This window comes from Callorhinus ursinus, unplaced genomic scaffold (assembly GCF_003265705.2).
Source record: "Callorhinus ursinus isolate GAN/ISIS: 27379988/994484 unplaced genomic scaffold, GSC_fseal_2.0 scaffold12, whole genome shotgun sequence".
Taxonomy (NCBI): Eukaryota; Metazoa; Chordata; class Mammalia; order Carnivora; family Otariidae; genus Callorhinus; species Callorhinus ursinus.
The window spans coordinates 77,821,523-77,844,674 of NW_027397074.1; the positions used below are offsets into that span (position 1 = coordinate 77,821,523).

Consider the following 23,152-nt stretch of genomic DNA (forward strand, 5'->3'; position numbering starts at 1 on the left):
ATCACGCAGGCCTATGTGAAAACTGAAAGAGAAGAAGGATGGCTTGCTGGAAGACTGCATGGATTTATGAAGTTCAAGCGAGAGGCCAGGATGATGAAGCCAGAGGCAGAGGCTCCTCTCCATGTGGTTGTTGCACCCAAGGATTTTTTGAGGTCCTGTTTCCAGGACACTATGGCCCCAAAAGGGACCAGGGACTGGGGTGCAGAGCTGTGGTCACCAAGCCCACCGTAGAGTATGAGACAGAGAGTCAGAGGAAAGGGCTCCATCTGGAGAGAAAACAGCACTGCTGAGACGGGATGGGCAAAACAGGTTTTGCAGACAGATGCAGCTGTAAAGATGTAAGGCTCAAGGATAATTAAAGAGCCCATGCATCCTAGTAGTTAGGAAAACAAATCCTTGGCTGGAATGGGGAGAGGGCCTGAAGCTGCCATGGGCCCGTCCTCTCAGCAACTGGGCACTAGTCAGACCTTCCACTGACCACTGTGGTCTCAGGTTCTGCAGCGCGTGGGGATGATTTTCAGGCGGCGCATCGCAAGGACTCGGAAAAGAACCCGTCCTTAGTCCAAGGAAGTGGGGACAGAGAGGGGGGAAAGGCAGTAGAGAAAGGAAGGAAGTGGAGAATCTAGGCTAACGTCTACACTCTCAGGGGAGAAAAGCTCTTACTTGTCAGCCAATTTGTAGCTCAGGCTTTCAGTCTGGATGTGGCTGCCCTTGGCTGGCCTGCACACTGTCATCATGTCAGCACCAAGAAGAGCTCCAAGTCGCCTGGGGGAACAGGGATGCACACTCAGTGAGTCACGACAGCAAATCGAGGGCCCACACCCCAAACTATTTATCCCTGTTAGAGTCCACCCGGGAGTGGGGCGGGGTGGGGGGGGATGTGTAACTGCAACACACCCTTCAGAATCCCTGACCCAGGCGAGGGAGCAAGGGCACAGAATCCTGAGATCCTCCTGGATACAGACCCCATACCAACCAACCTCTTCTCATTCAGACCGCATGCCAATGTCGCGTGTGTCTGCGCGTGTGCACGCGTGTGTAAGCAAAACATAAATACCAGCACAACCTGACACTTTTTCAGGCTCTCTAAAACCTGTGATGAGCAATAGTCCCCAAAGAAGACATGAGTTGTTTCTTTACTTGAAACAAGAAATATACCACCTGCCAAAGCAGAAACGTCTACACAGAGGTACTCCTGTGCTGGCCCTCAGGCAGGCCTGGACGCACCCTGTCCTTGGCCTTGGAGCCCTGCCGGAAGAACCTCTCCCAGCGGCTGCAAACCCAGGGAAGGAAACACGTAGCCACTAGGTCATCTGTCTGGTCTAAGGAAAAGTAGGTGGCTCTGGCAAACCCAGGAATCCCACGCGCCTCAAACCTGCCAAATAATAAGGACCATGTGGATGCCAAAGCAGTGGCCTCAGCGCCATAGTGGTTTTATGATACGCCAGTGCCTGACATTCAAAGGAAGTGAAGTAGCTGATTAAAATGCATAATTTCAATAGCAAGGCGCATCAGAACTCTGTGTCTTCAACATGAGGACAAAAGGACGCTGCTCAGGTGGACGTGGCTAGGAAGATGAGCCCCATGGGAGAATGGAGAACGCCAACAGGATGGGAGATGCAAGTCTTCTGTAAGGCATGAACACTGCACGGCTGGTCCCTCCTGATGGGGACGAGGTGACTCTTTGACTAAAGGTTCAAGGAGTACTGAGATACTGGAGATTCACATTTCTTTTCCACTGACCCTCAAGGAAATCCCTCTCCTGAATCCCTCTCAAGTTCCAAGATTCCCATCCCCTCTCCCAGGAGAGTTTCCCTGCCAGGTGACAGGGTGGCTGCCCAAATTCCTGGCCTAGGCATCACCATCCTGCAAGCAATCAAAGGGCTGGACTTCAAGACATGCATATAACTCCTGGGAACAAGGACAGGGAGGCCAGAAGCAGGAAGAGGAAAGAAAAGGAGAGTGAGCTCTGGGTAACAAATTAAAAAGGAGGGGGTTGGGCCTGGTGAGCTGAAAAGACAGGAAGGGAATAGGCTGGTCCAAGAAGGTGTGAGTTTGGGGAGGGGGGCAGAGCTTAGGCCTGCCCACGGAGCTCAGCTGCCCCTTACCCAGTCACGTGGCATCCTACCTTTTGGGGGTACGGCAGTGCTGAAAGCAAGCCCAGCTCTTTAAAGCAGTCAGGCCCAGGACTCTCCCCTCCTGTTATGGAAGAGAGCCCTGAAGGGCCTTTCAGAACAGGAAGGAACTCATCGCCTCTCTCATAATGTTCCACAAAGCTTCTGGTCAACTATACTTCAACAAAAAAAAAAAAAGAAAAGAAAAGCTTCTGGAGCCTCTCCATTTGGCTGGACTGAAAGACACTGCCCTTCTGTCCTGCATCTGGCAGAGGGCCTGTTGGATGTCAAGGACAGTGGCCGCTCCCCCCGCCGCCTCCCTCATGCCGGCACTCTGCACCCACACAGCCAACCGCAGGGATGCAGCCTTGTTCTGCGTGAGCAGCAACTCTCTCCACCCACCCTCTTCTTTCAAGCAGGCATACCCCTTTCCCTGGCTCTAGGAGCAGGTGCCAGCCTCTGTGCAGGATGCGCTGCGGCCTCAAGGATGAGTAAGATTCTGCCCTCAGGGAGAATACCCAAGACTGTGCTTGGGTCGCTATCAGCCCTGGCATCTGGCTTTCCCCAAAAGAGAACAATTTCCCTATACTTTCCAGAAAGCCAGAGCTTTTCCAAAAGGGACAAAAGCCATTGTGTCTCATGCACAGAGAACCGTGTATGGAGTCTGAGGTTGAAGGTCACAGAAGCACGTAAACAATATGGTACTGAAGTGAACTCGATTCCCATCGGGCACTAATAACTTTGAGGACTAAAACCACGGTCTCTAGAGAAATAGCCGATGCCATATTCTGAAAAGCAAGTTCAAGTGGGCTTCAGGGGCTGGAACTGAGGGAGCAAAGAACGCCCCCACCACTCAGCAATCAGCCCGCCAGCATTTCTGAATTCACAGAGGAACAGAAAATGCTGCCTCCACAAAACTATGACCCTTCCTTTTTCACCTGTGATGTTTAAAAATCATTAATTAGGTGACAAGCCCAGCCTAATTTGCTGATTGGAAGTACTCTGTCACTTATATTACCATAACTTTGCTATCACTTTGTAGATCTGGGATTACAAAATGGAGCTATTTCCCCAAGTGTGGTCCACCGGGAATCTGTTCGAGTCCTCTGGCGGACCTCGTGGGGCAGGTAGACTCCAGGGCACCACTCCAATGTCCCCAAACCCACTGTCTGGGCACTGGCCTGAAGCTGCATTTAAATACGGTCAATCAAAGGCCTCGGGTGATTTTTACACAACCCAACATTCTTTATTTCTTCCTGGGCAATTTGGCCTTGTGATCCAGACTGGTTTCCAGGAGGTATAATGAATGCATGACTAATAAAAACACATTTTCCCACTCAACTGCTTTCCATAAAAATAGAACTTCCCATTCACCAGATGGGCTTAATTAGTACCAATAATTTTAATTCAATTTAAAATGTCATACACAATTCTGAAGCTCAGTGATGGGTACGTGAAGATATGTTTTAGTGAGATGCTTCTAGTCCATCTCAAAGACCCACAGAAAACATAATTGCTTCAGCCTGACATCACAAGATTAAAAACCTGTGTTATTTTATAATTCCTTTATGTTTACCCACGAAGGCTTAAAGTTCCAGCCTGACCTCTGAGAACACCATTTTTCTTTTTTTAAGGGTCTTGGAGTACTAAAAGGTGAAGTCATTAATTAAAAAACAAGTATCTCCCCATGAGAGCATCAAGATTTTAAAACAGATATAAAGTGCCCCCCCCCCCCAGGAAGGAGGAAGTGACCATATTAGATCTTCTCCTGAACACAGTTCTTACAGGAGAGCCTGAGGGTGCCTGAAGGAGGGAGGGGGTGCGGCCACCAGGGAAAGGAGGGGGGAAGCAGCTCCTTCAGAATCCTGCCCATGCCTGCCTGCCTGCTCTGTTCCCTCCGCTGCCATTTGGGGAACCAGCCTGGTGAAGCCAGTGTAGTCTCCACTGCCAGGAGCCCAGTGAGACAGCTACTTGTGGTCTGAGGCCTGGCCTCTCAGAGTGTTCGCACTCATAACAGAGCTTTGCTCATGTTTTATTCTGAGCATTGATTAATTGTCCATTTATCATACTACAAATTATATAGGGTGCCACTGAGCTCTCACCAACATTAATAACATTCTTCCTATTAACTCTGCTGGGGTTTTTATGGTACAACAGGGAAGTAATACATGATCTACAGAAATGTTGCTATCAAAGTCACCTACAAAAAGAAGTTCAGATATTACTGTTTTAGACATTACTAGAAAACCAAGCTGGACATGTAATAAGCCACGGGGAGTGAGGGGTGGAGAGACTGGTTTTCCCCAAATCTTAAAACAAAAACAGTGATTTAAATAAAAAGTGAAATCTGGAAATGTCGATCAACTGATAAACAAAATGTGATATACATATATATATATATATATATATATACACACAATGGAATATTATTTAGCCATAAAAATAAGTGAAGTACTGTTAGATGCCACAATATGGATGAATCTTTGAAGATATAGTAAGTGAAAAAGCTGGACACAAGAAACCACATACTGTATGATTCCATTTACAGGAAATGTCCAGAATGGGCTAGTCCAAGGGAACTGGGATTGATTGTCAATAAGTAAGAGTTTCTTTTGGGGATGATAGAAATATTCTGGAATTAGTGGTGATAGCTTTACAACTATCAATATGTAGTGAATAACTACAAGTCACTAAATTGTACACTTCTAACTGGTAAATTTTATGTGAGTTATATCTCAAAAATATATGCATCTTCAGTGAAAACAAAAATAAGAAATTTGGGCAGGGGAAGGAGATGGAGTGAGGAATAAAACACACACAACTATAATTTTCCAGTGCTCTCTACTGCTTTAAGGTTAGTATGTTAATTCTGGAATATAGGTAAATACACATCATATTCACTTGATTCATAAAATGGTCATACTTGATATACTGAATGAAAAAATACAATTTACATCACAAATGACTGCACACTAATACAATTCAATTTTAAATGGTTTTGCCTTGTGTCGCAAATAAAGCTGTAAGTTGTTCGGCTTTAATGATTCTAGTAACTGTTATTTTTATCAGTTTATAAACAGCAAACACAAAATTGAGAAGGAACCACAACAATTGCTGTAGAACAAAAATAGTTATTTTTCTCAACCGAGCATGCTTCACCGCAAGCACAGGTGGAAGGTGTTTGTTTTCAGGAACTATGTTGAGAAGGAAGAATGGCCTTGTCACGACCACGCAGCTCTGGCTGTGTCAGGCTGCTCGGCGAAGCTCGCTCCGAGCCTCTGGAGGCTTCATTCTTGTCTTCTTCAAGCAAAACAGTTAAAAAAAAAAAAAAAAAAAAAAACCAACGAAATGGATTGCTCTAGTATTTTACATAATACCTTTATTTTTTTGATTTTGGAGTATTTTCAAAAGCAAACCTATTTCTTCACACTTGGAAGAAGACGGAAGACTGAAGCAGGTGAGGAACAGGAGGAGGCAAAAGGCTACACGGCGCCTCAGAACACAGGGGGTTTTGGCAGACTGGCAGCCTGCACTCTTGAACCAAACGCTTAAACCAGGCCTGCACATAAACACCACACACCACGACCAGAAACTAGGTCCCCAGCACACCACACCGGGCAAAGACAGTGGCCGTGCCAAGGTAATGATTTTTCTGCTAACAACCATCAAAGTCTTCCTATTTCTAGGAGTTCTGCTTTTGAGCCCAGAAGATTCCCCCTTCAAATAAGAATGTTCAAGAAGGGTCTAATGAACGAACAAACACGTACCATTTTCTTATGTTTACCATATCTGTCAACAGATGACTGGATAAACATGTGGTTTAGCCTTACAATGGAATATTATTTGGCCATATCCTTCGGAATGAAGGACGTGTACATGCTATGACATGGATGAACCTTGAAAACACCATGCTAAATGAAAAAAAAAAAAAACAGTGACAAAAGACCAACCATGTTATTTGATTGCGTTTATGTGAAGTGTCCAGGACAGGCAATACAATAGAGACAAAGGAGATTAGTTGGGTGGAGGATGGGGTAACTGGGTGATAGGCATTAAGGAGGGCACATGATGTGAGGAGCACTGAGTGTTATGTGCAACTGATGGTCACTGAACTCTACCTTTGAAACTAATAATACATTTTATGTTAATTTATTTTTTTTAAAGATTTTTATTTATTTATTGAGAGAAAGAATGACAGAGAGAGAGCATGAGGGAAGAGGGTCAGAGGCGGGACTCGATCCCGGGACTCCAGGATCATGACCTGAGCCGAAGGCAGTCGCCTAACCAACTGAGCCACCCAGGCGCCCCATTATATGTTAATTAAAAAAAAAAAGGCAGATTAGTTGTTGCCAGGGCTGGGTAAGGGGAGGTGGGGAGTGACTGCTAACAGATAAGGGTTTTTTTTGCCCCGGGGCCGGGGCGGGGCGGGGGCTGGGGGAAGGAGAGTGAGGAAAATGTTCTAAATTAGGTAGTGGTGATGGTTGTACCGGTGAATAGGCTAAAGACCGTGTGATTGCACACTTTAAAAAGGGTGAATTTTATGGTATGTGAATTGTATCTTAATAAACCTGTCATAGAAAGAAAAAAGGAAAAGCAAGAAGGACTGCTGAAAGGAAGGAGTCCTGGCCCCACCACAGACCCAGTGAATCAGACGGCCAGAGGGCCCCAGGAATATGCATTTCTAAGCTCCCCAGGGAATTCACGCTACAGTCTAAGAGCGCATAGACCATATTTATTTTCCTGCCACTTGTGTCCTGAGTCGGCAACAGAAACACTCTCCTGCATCCTCTGCTTTGGAAGGCAGTCTTTTACCCCAGTGTGTCTGCTCCTATTTCGGAGCACCTCTAAAATCTGACGGAGGAGTTATCAACACAGAGTGAGTTGCTCCTGTCCCTCGAGCCTAGGGGTAAATGCTTCAAGTACTGTGTCCCTATACAGACTTCGATACCAAGGCTCGTTTTCATTCTAAAGGAGGCCTAGGACAAAAAGTATAATCTGAGTAATTTTAAGACTTTCTGTGGGTATGAAAACTCAGTTACTGGACAATAATATTTTCTTTCAACAAGTTGGTCAGTATTTTCCTGACCTACACCTGTCAGTTTGTCTGACAAATGAAGCTACTGGGAATCTGTGGCTAGAGCAGCCTGACATTGCAGGCTGGACCACACTTTGTGATGCTCCTAAGGCCAGAGGCTGCTGAAGATTTTTATTCTTCTCACTTTTATAAACCCGGTTTTCACACCTGCAGAACATTCTTATGTACAGAGATGTATTTGGCCACCTTCGTAGAATGGAAACACATTTTCGCTCGACAATATTTGCAAACCATGCTTTTTCCGTCACTCATTTGCAATGCAGAAATACTTCCATATGTTGCCTTTAGGTTGTCCATTTTGTAGAGCGTAAAAAGAGAAAAAGTACAATTAGGTGGCCATACGAGCACTAAGCTACAGTGTGTATATGGTTCTAGCACTGTCAGCCCTCCTGAGTGAATGCTTGTAACTACTGCTGTCACCTCTCTGGAAAAAGTTACTATGCATTTGCCACAAATCATCAAAGTATGAGTTATGAAATTATGAAATATGCTCACACTGCCAAAATATGGCTTAAGAATCTGAATTCTGGTAAATATATTTTCTTTTAAGTAAAAACGTACAGGGGCTCCAGGCTGGCTCAGTTGGTGGAGCATGTGACTCCTGATCTGGGGTTTGTGAGTTCAAGCCCCACGCTGGGTGTAGAGCCTAATTAAAAACAAACAAACAAACAAACAAAACCTGCACTGCAGTAGTATTATCCTCATTTAAAAAAATTAAAAGTATACTTTCTTTTTTTTTGTTTATTATAGGTCACCAAACTGGGAGGACTCAGGTTCTAACTTCTTTCAACCTCAAATATTTATTTTATTTATTTATTTTTTAAAGATTTTATTTATTTATTTGACACAGAGAGTGCGAACAGGAGAGAACTGCAGGCAGGGGAGAAGCAGGCTCCCTGCTTCTGAGCAAGGAGCCCGATGCGGGACTTGATCCCAGGACCTGGGCATCATGACCGGAGCCGAAGGCAGCTGCTCAACCAACTGAGCCACCCAGACACCCCAACCCCAAATATTTAAACTTGCTCTTCTTGGGCGCCTGGGTGGCTCAGTCGTTAAGCGTCTGCCTTCGGCTCAGGTCATGATCCCAGGGTCCTGGGATCGAGTCCCACATCGGGCTCCCTGCTCTGCTGGAAGCCTGCTTCTCCCTCTCCCACTCCCCCTGCTTGTGTTCCTGCTCTCACTGTCTCTCTCTCTGTCAAATAAATAAATAAAATCTTTAAAAAAAAAATAAAAATAAAAAATAAACTTGCTCTTCTTTATCTTTGTTCTGGGCTAGCCAGAAACCACTTATTTCTAACTTCTATGGAAGTCTGGAGTCTGCTTCTCCCTCTCCCTCTGTGACCTCTCTCGCTCTCCCTCTCTCTCAAATAAATAAATAAATAAATAAATAAATAAATCTTTAAGGGAAAAAAAGAATCCGAAATATGGAAAAACATATGCATAAATGTTTATAGGTATTACTTATAATATTGCAAACTTAAAAATAACTTAAATGTCAAACAATATAATGGTAACATAAACTATGATATAGTTATTTGATGGAATATTATAGAGCACATTAAATTATGTTTAAAGAGGGGCTCCTGGCTGGCTCACTCTTGATCTCGGGGTGGTGAGTCTGAGCCCCACAATGGGTGTAGAGAGTACTTTAAAAAAAAACTGTGTTGGGGTGCCCTGGTGGCTCAGTGGGTTAGGCCTCTGACTCTTGGTTTCTGCTCAGGTCATGATCTCAGGATCCTGGGATGGAGCCTCATGTGCCTCCCAGCTCCGTGGGGAGTCTGCTTCTCTGCCCCTCCCCCCTGCTCTCGTGCTCAAATAAATAAAAATAAATCTTAAAAAAAACCCTGTGCTTAAGGAGAATATAATTCTGTAAGGACAGAAAGGAGATTAGTGCTTGCCTAGGCCGAGAGTGGGTAGGGCATGAAAAATGGGAGTGATTGCTAATGGGTATGGGGTTTCTTTCTGAGGTGATGAAAATGTCCTAAAATTGGTTGTGGTGACGGTTGCACAACTCTGTAAACATGCTAAAAACCATTAAACTGTACCCATTAAATGAGGGCGAACTGTAATGTATGTGAAGTATATCTCAATAAAACTCTTATGTAAAAAAATAAATTAGGGGCACCTCGGTGGCTTAGTCATTGGGTGTATGCCTTCGGCTCAGGTCATGATCCCATGGTCCTGGGATGGGGCCCTGCATCGGGCTCCCTTTTCGGCGGGAAGCCTGCTTATCCCTCTCCCACTCCCCCTTGCTTGTGCTCCCTCTCTCGCTGTCTCTCTGTCAAAAAATAGATAAAATCTTTAAAAAAATTGAAAAAGTAATTAAAAAGTCAAGCTGGAAAAAAAAGACTATCATTAAAAGGAAAAATGCTGGAATCAAGATCCAAAAACTTGTGTCAAATATGAATAAAACAATGTTAAAAAAAAAAAAAGGAGGAGGAATCTATTCCTACTCAAAATTGTGTAAGAAAATGACTGGAGGTAAATACAACAAATGATGAACAGCAGTTGTCAGTGGGTAAGACACTTGGGAGGATTTTTTCCATTCTCTCTACTTATCTATATTTCAACAACAAAAAACCCCACATTTCCCAATTTTCTATATCTATATTTCAATGACAAAAAACCCACATTTCCCAATTTTCTATAGTAAGCATGCACTATTATTAACATTACAAATAGTGGGGAAAGGGGAGCCTGGGTGGCTCAGTTGGTTAAGCGACTGCCTTCAGCTCAGGTCATGATCCCAGAGTCCTGGGATCCAGTCCCACATCCAGCTCCCGGTTCAGCAGGGAGCCTGCTTCTCCTTCTGACCCTCTCCCCTCTCATGCTGTTTCTCACTCTTTCTCTCTCTCTCAAATAAATAAACAAAATCTTAAACAACAACAACAAAGAAAACAAATAGTGGGGGAAAACGTAAACCCTGCTGTTTCTGTGGGTGTCTCGGTCTGCCCTGTGGCGCCCCCAGCAGGCCCTTGGTTGCCTTGCAGCCACAACCATGCCTGCAGGGCGCTGGCTCACCTGAACCCCTCAGGCCACCACTTGCTTTGCTAAGGCACAGCAATCTCCAAAATGGAAGCGTAAGCAACACTGTATTCTCATCATCTCCTTTCCCTTAGTTGACCACCAGGACCTGTATTCTGGCCTCCCACTTCCCAGTACAGATGTTTCATATGGAAACCTATATGCACAAGACCATACTGTATTATACACTTGAAAGTTGCTAAGGGAGTAGATCTTAGATGTTCTCACTACATACACACACGTTAACTGTGTGAGGTGATAGATGTGTTAACTAACCTGCACAATGTATACATATATCATGTAATCATATCATCAGTGTTGTATACTTTAAACTTATACAATGTTATATGTCAATTATATCTCAATAAAGCTGGGGGGAAAGATGCACATGAGTGCCTCCAATGCAAAACATAATATGATAAGCAAAACAGTGAAAGCAAGATCCCTTTGTGGATCTGGGCTTGAAGGATGGGCTGAATTTCCTTTGGGGTGTAAGGGTGAAGGCATAGATGTTTGCATAATCTCAGGACAACTAAACGCTTGAAGCACAAACCACAGAATGAAAAGCAGCACCAATTCCATAAGGAGATTACACTGAACTGAGTGGCTGGATTCCTTTCAGGGGTCAATCAAGTGAACCAAGGCAGAATCTGTGAACACAATTTGTGTAGATTTTCTGAAAGCTTTTACCAAGATACTACTGTAAGCATAACGACCTTACATATTTTTTTTATTTGGAAATGATTTCAGGTTTGCAGTACAATTGCCAGAATTTTACAGAAAATCCTTCTAAGCCCTTTACACAAATTTACCAAGTTTTAACATTCTCTCAGTGGAAGACTGCTTTAAAATGCTGTTTTGGAGGCTTAGGGAAAATAAGTTCCATGCAGGCACTAGAAGTCTTAAGTGCTCATGAATCCAAAAGAAAACATAATCTTACAAAATCAGTTTACTGAAGTAAGCAAGCACAGCCAGGTCCAAAACACAAGTCGACCCCCAACCCCCCAACCCTCCACTAGGACCTCCCAGGAGGACACTGAAAACTTGAAAACCAGAATACCAGACATGGAAGACAAGCTAGGAAAACAGTGAAAAATACAAAAGAGTGGGGGGGGGCAGGGGTTGGGGGGCCACCACTATACATTAAAACATATTTATAAAGCCTCTATAATTAAAACAGTGTGCTACTGCCAGAAGAATAGATAAATAGACTGGTGGAACAAAATAGAAAGCCTAGACCCAACTACACATAGAACTTTATATATGATAGGGGCGCCTGGGTGGCTCAGTCGGTTAGGCGTCTGCCTTCGGCTCAGGTCCTGATCTCAGGGTCCTGGAATGGAGCCCTGCATCAGGCTCCCTACTCAGCAGTGAGTCTGTTTCTCCCTTTCCCTCTGCCCCTCCACCTGCTTGTGCTCTCTCTCTCTCTAACTCTCTCTCTCAAATAAAAAACAGGAAAGAACTTTATATATGATAAAGGTAGCATCTTAAATCACTAGGGCAAAAGTAGACTTTTTAATAAATGATGCTGTAATAACCAAATAGGCCAAAGATGTTCAAGTAAGATCATACTGCAACTCTGATGTGCCTGGGGCACTTGGCTGACTCAGTCTGTAGAGCGTATGATTCTTGGTCTCAGGGTAGTGAGTTCAAGCCCCACATTGGGCATGGATCCTATTAAAAACAAACAAACAAACATGTACCTGCAGTTCTGCTGAATTGAGGATAATCTGCATCTTTTTCAGAGCCAGAAAACCAGCTGCAGGCAAGAAATAGTTTCACAAGGGGACTGCAGCCTTGAGGGGTTAACAGGAGACCCTGAAGGATCTGACCAGTGCCTGCCATAACTCCCAAAGGGCTCCGACCGCCCTCAGAACCTGCTGTGATTTCAATGAAGCTTTTAAAAGTCTGATTCTTGGGGCGCCTGGGTGGCTCAGTTGGTTAAGCATCTGCCCTCGGCTCAGGTCATGATCTCAGGCCTGGAATCGAGTCACACACCATGCTCCCTGCTCACTGGGGAGCCTGCTTCTCCCTCTGCCTGCCACTCCCCCTGCTTCTGTGCACTTGCGCGCTCTCTCTCTGACAAATAAATAAAATCTTTATTTTTTTTAAAGACTTTATTTATTTATTTATTTGACAGAGAGAGAGAGAGCGAGAGCAGGAACACAAGCAGGGGGAGTGGGAGAGGGAGAAGCAGGCTTCCCACTGAGCAGGGAGCCCCATGCGGGGTTCGATCCCAGCATCCTGGGATCATGACCTGAGCCAAAGGCAGATGCTTAACGACTGAGCCACCCAGGCACCCCTAAATTAAATATTTAAAAAATAAAAAAATAAAAGTCTAATTCTTTTTCTAGGGCAGCCCTAGAGCTTATAATACATTTGTGCACCTGGTATCCATACTATACACACATTATAACATATATAACCCCCCTCCCTCCCACCAATTTCCAGGTGTGTTACTGTTATCCTCATTTTTTTTTTAAAGATTTTATTTATTTGACACAGAGAGAGGGGCATAGCAAGAGAGGGAACACAAGCAGGGGGAGTGGGAAAGGGAGAAGCAGGCTTCCCGCGGAGCAGGGAGCCCAATGTGGGGCTCGATCCCAGGATCCTAGGATCATGACCTGAGCCGAAGGCAGACGCTTAACGACTGAGCCACCCAGGGGTCCCTCATTTTTCTTTTTTTTAAAGATTTTATTTATTTATTTGACAGAGAGAGAGAGATAGCAAGAGCAGGAACACAAGCAGGGGGAGTGGGAGAGGGAGGAGCAGGCTTCCTGCCGAGCAGGGAGCCCGATGCGGGGCTCAATCCCAGGACCCCGGGATCATGACCGGAGCCGAAGGCAGACGCCCAACGACTGAGCCACCCAGGCGCCCCCTGTTATCCTCATTTTGAAGGTGAGAAGATCAAGGTTCAGAAACTTGCCCAGAATCACAACTGTTTAAGAGACAGAACAGGGGGCCCCTGGGTGGCACAGTCCGTTAAGCGTCTGACTCTTGGTTTCAGCTCAGGTCATGATCTTAAGGTCCTGGGATCGGGTCCTGGGATCGAGCCCTGTGTTGAGCCCCACGTCAGGCTCCTTGCTCAGCGTGCAGTCTGCTGGAGATTCTCTTCTCCCTCTGCCCCTCCCACCATGCTTGCTCTTTCTCTCTCTCTCTCTAAAATAAATAAATCTTTAAAAAAATAAAAGAGAGAGACAGAACAGGGAATTTGTAACTCTCTACTCCAAATTCTACATTTTGGCCCTCAAACCTCCTTATCTGCTCTCTCAGCACCTTCAACTAGAACCAGCCTGGATTGACACCTCTCACAACCTGATGCAAGAATCTGCTAACTGGTGATGCTGAGACCCCGGGGGAGAGTCTGACCCACGGGGGTCAGGCTCCTTAGGGGAGCCTGACTTTCTTCTAAGGGCAGCAAGCAGGAAATAGCTTTCATTCATAACCTTTGGGAAGGTCAGGGTAAAGAAATTAGCACTGTTACATCCTGTGATCTGTCAGGCATTGATTTAAGCACTTTACAAACATAATTCTAGAAGTAATGCATCCCCCAAGACAAATGAAAACATATGTCCACATATGTTCTTCTACACTAACATTCATACCAGCATTATTCATAATGGCCATAAAGTGGAAATAATCCAAATGCCATCAACTGATGAACATATAACTAAACGTGGTATACCCATACCATGGAATATTCTTCAGTCATAAAAGCAACGAAGTACTGATACATGTCACAACGTGAACCTTGGAAACATTACACTAAATGAACAGAAGCCAGTCACAAAAGCCCATACATCGTTTGAGTCCATTTATCTGAAATGTCTGGAACAGGGAAAGCTATAGAGACATAAAGTAGATAAGTGGTTGCTTAGGGCTGAGGGAAAAGGAGAGGGGGTCAGGGGGCGACGGCTAAGGGGTACGAATGGGTTTCTTCTTCCCTGTGATGAAAATGTTCTAAACCACTGTGGTGGTGGTTGCACAACTCTGTGAATATACTAAAAGCCATCAAACTGTATGCTTTAAATAGATGAATTTTTATGGTAAGTGAATTATGCCTCAATAAAGCTATTACCAAAAAAAAAAAAAAGAAAGAAAGAAAGGAAGGGGGGTGGGCAGAGGAAGGAAAGAAGGATCAATCCAAGCATCCAGCACCATGTACCAAGTACATGATAGGAAGTCATAACAGCATCACTGAGATTTTAAAAGAGAAATGTCTGGTCCCAAAGCCCTTGCCCCAGAATGCCATTACTTCCTTCACAAGCAGTATCTCTGACGAAGTACTTAGCGAACGAATCCAAGAAACTAGGATACTTATGAATACAGTGGTAAAACAAATGAACACAAAACGGTCACAGAACCATAGCACAGGTATTAGATATGGCAGGCGCCACGTGGAGCTTGCCTACCTCACAAGCACGTCCCCTTTTCTGCAAACTGTCCCTCATCCGAAGGGTTCCAGGGTCTCCGGCAGCCATGTTTGAATGATGACCCCACCCCCACCCACAGCTGATTGGCTCTAGAGGAGGCCGGACTCAAGTCGGGCCAATCAGATTCCACTCCTAGGGAGTTGCACGGATCTGCGTGGCTGGAACATGGAATCCGGAACCTGTGAGGGAGCCATTTCCCAGCCCGTGGAGTAAGGAGCTGAGAGACCTGGGCTGTTGGGGAGACTGATGCCAGTGTGCAGCTGGCTGGGCACCCCCTGGATCCACTCCCCTCTTGAGGCTAGGCTGCAGTCCTGCCCGTGGGTTCCACGAGACATCTTCACACCTTTGTTTAAGCAACCAAAAGAATCCCCCCCACCAACGGCTAGTGCCGTGTTAAATCTGTGTTCATCTGCTATGTTCAACGACTTTCCCAAAGCGAGAAAGTAAAGCTACTGTATGTGTGAGATTTGCGGGGGGAAGATTTTATTTATTTAAGATTTCATTTATGTATTTGACAAAGACACAGTGAGAGAGGGAACACAAGCAGGGGGAGTGGAAGAGGAAGAAGCAGACTCCCCGCCGAGCAGGGAGCCCGATGAGGGGCTCGATCCCAGGACCCTGGGACCCTGACCCGAGCAGAAGGCAGACCCTTAACGATTGAGCCGCCCAGGAGCCGCAGATTTTATTTATTGTTTAGAGAGAGAGAGTGAAGTAGATTCCTAGCTGAGTAGAGAGCCTCTCTGGGGCTCCACCCCAGGACCCTGGGATCACGACCTGAGCCCTAGGCAGACACTTAACCGACTGAGCCACCCAGGCGCCCCTGTATGTGTGAGTTTTAAACATGAATCTGCATCCATATTGGTGAAGCTGAGCAAGCTTTAGCTACTAAGGAAACTAAACCCCCTCCTTGGGTTTGCCTCCAGCCTGGCACAGGAGGTTGGGTGCGAAGTGATCATTCCCGTGACACGATTCAGGGGCAGAAGAGCAGCTCTCAAGAAGTCCTTTTTCCTCCCTGAGGCTCTTTATATGACACTGGAGGTGCTGGAAACTTCTTAGTAAAGCTATCATGAGACCTAACCTTTCCAAGGACTTTAAGAGTGTATTATAAGCATTACTACAGGAGAGCTGCTGAACCCTTGGATGAACCCTTAAATAAGACACAGTATCAGAAGGTGAACATTCTCCTTCCTTCCCAATAAAAACCTCACTGAAAAAACTCTAGCTTTATATTGGAATGGACTAATGAGAGGTTACTGTGGGTAGATGAACAAATAAAAGGCATGCATGCCTTCTTCAGTTCTTATTTTAGATCTACAATATATATACAGGAAAGATACCACATCTCTCCCATACACACACACACTGGCAGGGACACGTTTGAATGAAAAATATTTCTAAGAGTTTTGCATAGTCTGGACACCAGAAGAGCTGACAGGAGGGAAGGGATGGACGAATCCTTTTCCCATCCCTCTATTTATGGGAGTCATTTCCCTTCAGGAAATGCTGAGCCCCTTCTCCCAGGACCCTGTTGGGAATGACGCCTGCACTGGCTGACCCAGCCTTCCACATCCTCCTCCTGGCCTCAGCAATTCTCCCCTCGTGACCCAGTTAGTACTGGGAACCCAGCCTGTAAATGACAGTGCTTTTAGAGGCCCCAATCTAGTGAGGAAATTCAAAGAGAAAAGGGAGGGTGGGAGAGACACATCATGAAGCCAGAAAGCCCCTGGCGTGGAGAAGCTCCTAACTCTGAACACGGTATCAAAGGGGATGAAAGGGGATGGATCAGGAGGAAGTTGGGACTAGAAACGATGACACTGTGGCCCAAGAGTTTTGTGGCTCCCCTAGCTTTGGTCACCTGGCTGGGTGGTGGCAGAGGCAGGAGCAGGACCCAGGGCTCCTGTCACCCCATCTAGGGCTCAATCACCAGCTCCATACTCTTTTCCCTTCCGCAGATGACCCACGTTTCAATGGAAAGCTGTCCCAGGGGAACCTGGGTCTATTGTGTCCTTGATGAAGGTGGTTCGCTTCTCTTCTTGGTCTTCTCTTTTTGATCATCTGGGGTTTGGGTTGGTTTTTGTTTTTGTTTTTGTTTTAGAGGTGAGAAATGTCCTTTGTTATTAGGACGTTGAGGGATTTTTAAAAAGCAACAAAAGACAAAAACATTTGCCCCACAGATGCCAGGTAATATTAGTCGCTGGCTCCCAGGGAATGCTTTTTCTTCTTTTACAAAAAAATTAATGAATATATATAGTGTTCAGAGCTTCCTTGCCCTATACCAGGGTGGAAAAGAGACTGAGTGTTAGCAGGTCTAAGAAAATGAAGTGGAGAATGAGGGTAAGACAGAAAAGTAGAGACTGAGAATCAGAAAGACAAAGACTGAAAACCAAAGAAACAGGGAAAGAATGGCAGCAAAACACGGAGAGGAGACCCAACAAAAAACTGCCAAGACACAGACCAACAGGGGGGCTGTGGGAGGTCACATCCAGATGCCTCTCCATCGGATGCAGCATCCTGGCGATCAACTTTTTTGCAGATGAAATGTATATAAAGGAAATACCTTGCCCAAGTGTATATCATGGGCAAAAGAATAGCTAGAATGCCCTATTGGCAAATACTTGGAATTAGAATTTTCCCAGCCCCACATTTCTAATTCATATTCTTTTTTTTTTAAAGATTTTATTTATTTATTTGAGAGAGAGAGAATGAGAGATAGAGAGCACGAGAGGGAAGAGGGTCAGAAGGAGAAGCAGACTCCCCGCCGAGCAGGGAGCCCGATGTGGGACTCGATCCCGGGACTCCAGGATCATGACCTGAGCTGAAGGTAGTCGCTTAACCAACTGAGCCACCCAGGCGCCCTCTAATTCATATTCTTTCCCTTAGTTGTCATCCTCCCCTTTCCTTGCTATTATATTCCCACCTACCCCTCAAAATCTAGCTTAAATCCTAACTTTTCCATAAAACCTACTCTGACCCCCCCAAACTAAAGTTCTTCCCCACTCTTCTGAATTTCTAGAGCAATTATTAACTTATCTATACTTGATAACCTAACTAAATGTGCGTAACCTTGTCTTATCTCTTCTATGGCTGGCTTCAACTGTTACTGAAATACGTTTTACTCAGGGTATATGGGTGGCTTAGTGAGTGGAGAGTCTGACTTTTTTTTTTTTTTAAGATTTTATTTATTTTTGACAGAGAGAGACAGTGTACAAGCAGGGGAAGCAGCAGGCAGGAGGGAGAAGCAGGCTCCCCGCTCAGCAGGGAGCCCGATGCGGGGCTCAATCCCAGGACCCTGGGTTCATGACCTGAGCCGAAGGCAGACGCTTGACGACTGAGCCACTCAGGCGCCCCTGAGCCTCTGACTCTTTGATTTGGGCTCAGGACGTGATCTCAGGGTCGGTGAGATCCAGCCCCACCCACCTCGGGCTTACACTCTCCCTCTCTCTCTTTCAAAATAAATAAATAAAATCCTTAAAAAAAATGTTTTACTCAAGGTTCCACATATCTATGTTTGCCACTTCAAACTGCAAAAATGAATGAATGGCTAACATTTATTGAGTATTTACTATTCTCTAGGCAAGATTCTACATGGACTCTTGCACTGAATCCTCACACCAACCCTAAGACTGCCTCCCCTTTACAGAGATGTGGAAACTGAGGTCTGGAGTGAATAACTTTTCCTAAGGCCACATGGATGCTGAATGAGTCCAGTTTGTCAGATTCAAGAGTCCAGTGCCTAGCACCCAAATAAATGCCTTGGGGGTAGGGTCCAGGCCTTCCCCTCCTGGGTACAGAGTAGCTACTCAGTACATTTTTATGATTGGATTTTATTCCAAGTACCCAGCACCCATCCCCTCTCATACCTCCCCTCCATCCCTTCCCTGCCCACCACAAACACCCTGGCCCCACCCCCCATCCCATCGGATCTGTCCTGGGCCCCCGAGCACCTGGAGAGCCCCAGGGCCTGTGCCTCCCAGGGGTGGATGCTCACACTGCACCACAAAGTAGCCACTTGAAGGGATGCCCCTGAAGGCCACGTTCTGTTTGCTTCCTGACACCCATCTCCGGCCCCAGCTGCGCTGCCCCAAACGCCTCACTTTCCCGCCTCCTCTCTCCTTCTCTAATTCCTGCCCTCCTCTTCCTTTCCTCCCCCTCAAACCCCTTCCCACCCTCTTTTGCTGGCTTCTGTTCTCTCTCTTTCCATGAGCAGAGACTTTCCAGCTTGGCTCCCGGCCAGCACATTTGGACAAAAGGCAGCAATCTTAGAGGAAGACGTCATCTCCCATCCCCTTTCCCGGGGCCAGCACCGTGGCTGCCGAGACCAGAGAGGGAGAAGGGGGCCCAGGCTGCTCTGCCGTAGCTCCCCGTTCCGGGAAAGGCCTTGCGCGACGGGGTTAAAAGCAAAGAGTTTGCAAACAGACCCAGGTTCAAACTCCAGTTCTGCCACTTGAGCTGGGGGGAACTTGGACAAGTTACTTTTCAAAGACTTAGCTCTCTCCTCTATAAAACGGTGGTCATTGTAGCACCTCCTTTGAAAGAATGCAGGAAGGATTAAATGAGAATGCACCTGTAAAGCATTCGGCAGAGCACATGTCCTATAAAAACTGCTCCACACCCGTCGTCTGTAATAAAGCGAGCTTAACTCTGCCAAATAATAAAATAGGAGTAATAATACGGGAGCTTGTATTAATAATACTACCACCGCCTCAACTCCTCTGCAGGGCTGCTGATCCGGCCTCAGCTGTTTGCAAGTGTGGCAAAGCTGTAAACCACTCTCCAACATGAAATTGCTATTCCCGTGTACGAATTGGCTTTGAAATTGGAAGGGGAGCTGACCCCCTTTCCTTTTCAGTAGGAACCGGGACGTGCTAATGCTCAGCTTCAGTGCTGGATGTGGAGGGAGGAGGAGCCCACCCTGATCAGCGCAGCGGGGCTCATCCTGACTCCCCGCCCTCCTCCTCCCCTCCCCCTCCGTTTTCAGGCTCCCTGAACTCTGAGGCCCTTTTTCTGTTTGTTTACTATCTGTGCCTGGTGTGTGGTACTTGGAAGTTGTGCAATGCTTGGGAACGCGTTCACTTTTATTTAGCTAGGTTTTGAGATATGGGAAATGGTCTTTCCCCTACGATTTTATTTAGCTCATCTGGGCCAGCATGGATGGATTTGAATTTAATCAATAAGATTAATCAAAAGAGCTGAGTACAGTAGTCCACATGAGGTGCTGTTGGGACATACACACATATATGGGATGGTCCCTGCCTCTTAGAGCTATGGATAACAGCTATGAATCCAATCAACAGAGTGGCAATTAAAGATTGCAATTGTTCAAGACAAAAAGACAGGAGCAGTCCAGGGAATGCCTGACACACATTCCACAGAAGTCACAACAGGAGACTGGCTCAAGGACCAAATTTGAACTATAGTGGTGAAGGTTATAGAACAAATATAAACTGAGGGGATGCAGAGGTGGGCAATGAAGATCAGAGGAGTCACAGACAGCCTCAAAGAAGAGATCGGATCTGATGGCCCTTATGACTGGATTGGGTTCCGACAACTGGGGAAGGAGAACACACTCCAGGAGAGGCAAGAGCAAGAAGAAGGTGCGCTCCTGCCCGGACGCACGGGCTGGGGGCTGGAAGCCCCTGGACGTGTGATGGGAGCCAGAAGAAGATGAAGTGGCTTGGTGGCTCACATTTGGGCATGTCCTGAAAGCAAGGAGGAGGAGTTAAGAGGGGCTACCCTGGGAAAACGAAGAGGTTACATAACGAAGATATGTACTCTTTTGGACACGATAGGGTTGAAATGACACCTGCGGGGCGCCTGGGTGGCTCAGATGGTTAACCGTCTGCCTTCGGCTCAGGCCATGATCCCAGGGTCCTGGGATCGAGTCCCGCATCGGGCTCCCTGCTCCTTGGGAGCCTGCTTCTCCCTCTGCCTCTCTCTCTCTCTCTCTCTCTCTCCCCGGCTCTCATGAATAAATAAATAAATTAAAAAAAAATGACACCTGCAAGAGGAACCTTTGGAGTAGGCAGTCAGAGGTAAAGATCTACGGGTCTGGGGAAGGAAGCCCCCTGGAGAGATCAATCTGGGAGGGAGCCCAGGAACCCCTGCGCACAAGCATGAGCTCCCCAAGGGACAAGTGCAGACAATGTGACTGAGGACACCAGCTCTGGTTGCTCTTCCATGGCCCTCGTTACTCGGCTTGCCTCAGTTTCTTTTTGTTTCTTTATGTGGGCCTTCCAACTAGACCCTGCAGTCTGATGGTAGAACACTGGCCTTGGGCTTCTTTTTATTCCTCTACAGTGCCTAACCCACACTTGGTCTACTACGAGTGAGGCGCACATGCTTGCCAAATAAGAAAAAGAAAATCAATCAGTGGAGATCTCTTTTTCTAAAGATGATGAGGATAAGCCAAACAGTGTGGCATCTCAGGTGAGGAGGTAATATTCAGAGTACTTACCAAAGGGGTGGCTGGGCCACCAGCCACTCAGAATGACCTCACTGTTAACCCTGTGATGGCTGGATCTGGGGAGGTTGGGGTTCCGGGGAATGTGGGACACTGGGAGCTCAGTAGTTCAGAAGCAGTCAGCATTTTGACAAGCGGACCGATATATGAGTGCACAGTGGTTCTACATTGACCTTCACCTGGGTGGGGGAGGGGCGGGTCACGTACATTAGGGAGCTAGAGAACAGTGAACTGGCCCCGGGGGGCATCATTAGTAAGCGAGGATAAGGTGTCAGCAGCTGGTTAGGGAAGGAAGCCAGATTTCAGGGCCTTGGGGAGGAGCTGGTGGACCAGCCTCAGGGGCTCTTACAGCTGCTCCATCTCCCCACCCTGCTTCTCTTTTCCTCCAGGCAGCAGGCAGCCTGAACCTGGAGCTGTGTGGGTATCAGAAGCTGCCTCTTTGACCCTTTCCCCAGCTCTCTCCTCTCTGCCCCAGGCCAGGGATCTTGGCTGTCCTGCGTTCAGGGGAGAGGAGAACCCTTCTTGGCCCCATCTCGGCAGCGCTGGGACCTCCAAGTCTCATGGTTTTGGGAGGCATCAAGGAGCTCACTCTCCTCTGACATTTTTTTCACCCCATTAGATTCATCGGTTCAGCTGGAGGGTAAACAGAGAGCACTGGTCCTTTTTGATGTCCTGGGAGCTTGTGCATATTTGTTGACTGTCACCAACACAGACGATGACATGGACCAGATGGAAAGGATGACAGTGGCCACAAGATACCGGGGAGTCTTACTTGGGGTTGGATGACCACACACTTCATTCCAAATCCGAACCCCTCTCACCTGCAACTCAGAGTATTAAGTAGAGAACCCCTCTGAGCCCCCAGAGAGCTGGAGACATTTTCTGGCAGAGAAGCCCGGAGCAACCCGCAAGCTGCTTCGAGAAGCTCCTCTGTGTCTTCCCAGTCACCACACCTGACCAAGTCTGTGCTGAGAAACTGGCCCACTCCATCTACAGGGGATGCAAGTTCTGAATCTCAGGCTGTCCCATCGCCCCTGCCCAGTGATCAAATCAGTCCTCTCTCTATGACTTCTCCCTCGGCTAACTTCTCCCCTGACCATGCAACGGGCAGTTTTAATGCTGACTTGCTGCACGATCCCGTACAAATGCCTTTGCCGCTCATCTGGGGTGGTTGAGCCTGTATTTCCCAGAGATGTGAAAAGCACATAAATTATAGAAGTGTCCTGCTTCAATGGTTCTCATTTACTGAAAAAAGGCAGTCAGTTATTATTTTTCTCGGGGTGAGCTGTGGGTTGGCAGGGACAGTGGTATCCATCTCCTCTGACCTTTTTTTTTTTTTAATTTTATTTATCTATTTGAGAGAGACTGAGAGCGAGAGAGATCACAGAAGGAGAGGAAGAGGGAGAAGCAGACTCGCCACTAAGCAGAGAGCCCGATGTGCGGCTCGAGCCCAGGACCCTGAGATCATGACTGAGCAGAAGGCAGACACTTAACTGACTGAGCCACCCAGGCACCCCTCCTCTGACTCTTTTAGTGGGAAGGAGAAGTTCACATGTAGCACCTCTGACTGTTTTAGTGGGAAGGAGAAGTTCACATGTAGCACCTGACCCCTCCTCCTTCCCTGGCTTTGGGCTCTACTTTAGGGGGGCTAAACAAGGCTGGGGGGGGCCGGGCAGAAGGATGGTACAGACTCATGTCTGTTTATGTCAATGCACTGGGACCAGGAGGGAGAAGGGAGGGACACAGCCAACTCTCACCCTTTCCCGGGGCAGTGACAAGATGCAGTTTCCAAGGACAGCCCCAGGGTAAGCCTGTTGTAGACCAATTAACAACTTATCTTAAGGGCTCCCTTTTTACTTTCCAAGTGTCCCAGTCTGTATATATGGTTGCCCTATCCATGACCCACAGTGGATTTGCAGAGAACTTGGTGCTAAGTCAAATGCAACCCTATGACATCTTTCTTTCTGAGAAGTGAGGAAGTATGAGGGAGAAAGGGGAGGCACTGTGGATTACTGCACTGGGTTGA

The 23,152-nt window shown here is 46.6% G+C and overlaps 1 protein-coding gene across 5 annotated transcripts in view; it reads right to left on the reverse strand.

Moving 5' to 3' along the window:
* DENND2A (DENN domain containing 2A) overlaps positions 1-23,152 on the reverse strand; it is a 98,312-nt gene that overhangs the window by 71,315 nt on the left and 3,845 nt on the right. For 4 of the 5 annotated variants that reach the window (XM_073899283.1, XM_073899282.1, XM_073899281.1 and 1 more), the window contains exon 2: positions 664-765. In XM_073899283.1, the coding sequence (XP_073755384.1) occupies positions 664-737 (74 nt within the window). In that variant the 5' untranslated portion in view covers positions 738-765. Of the gene's footprint in view, positions 1-663; positions 766-2,128; positions 2,261-23,152 lie in introns of those variants that run through there. The other variant, XM_073899280.1, reaches the window with a different exon arrangement.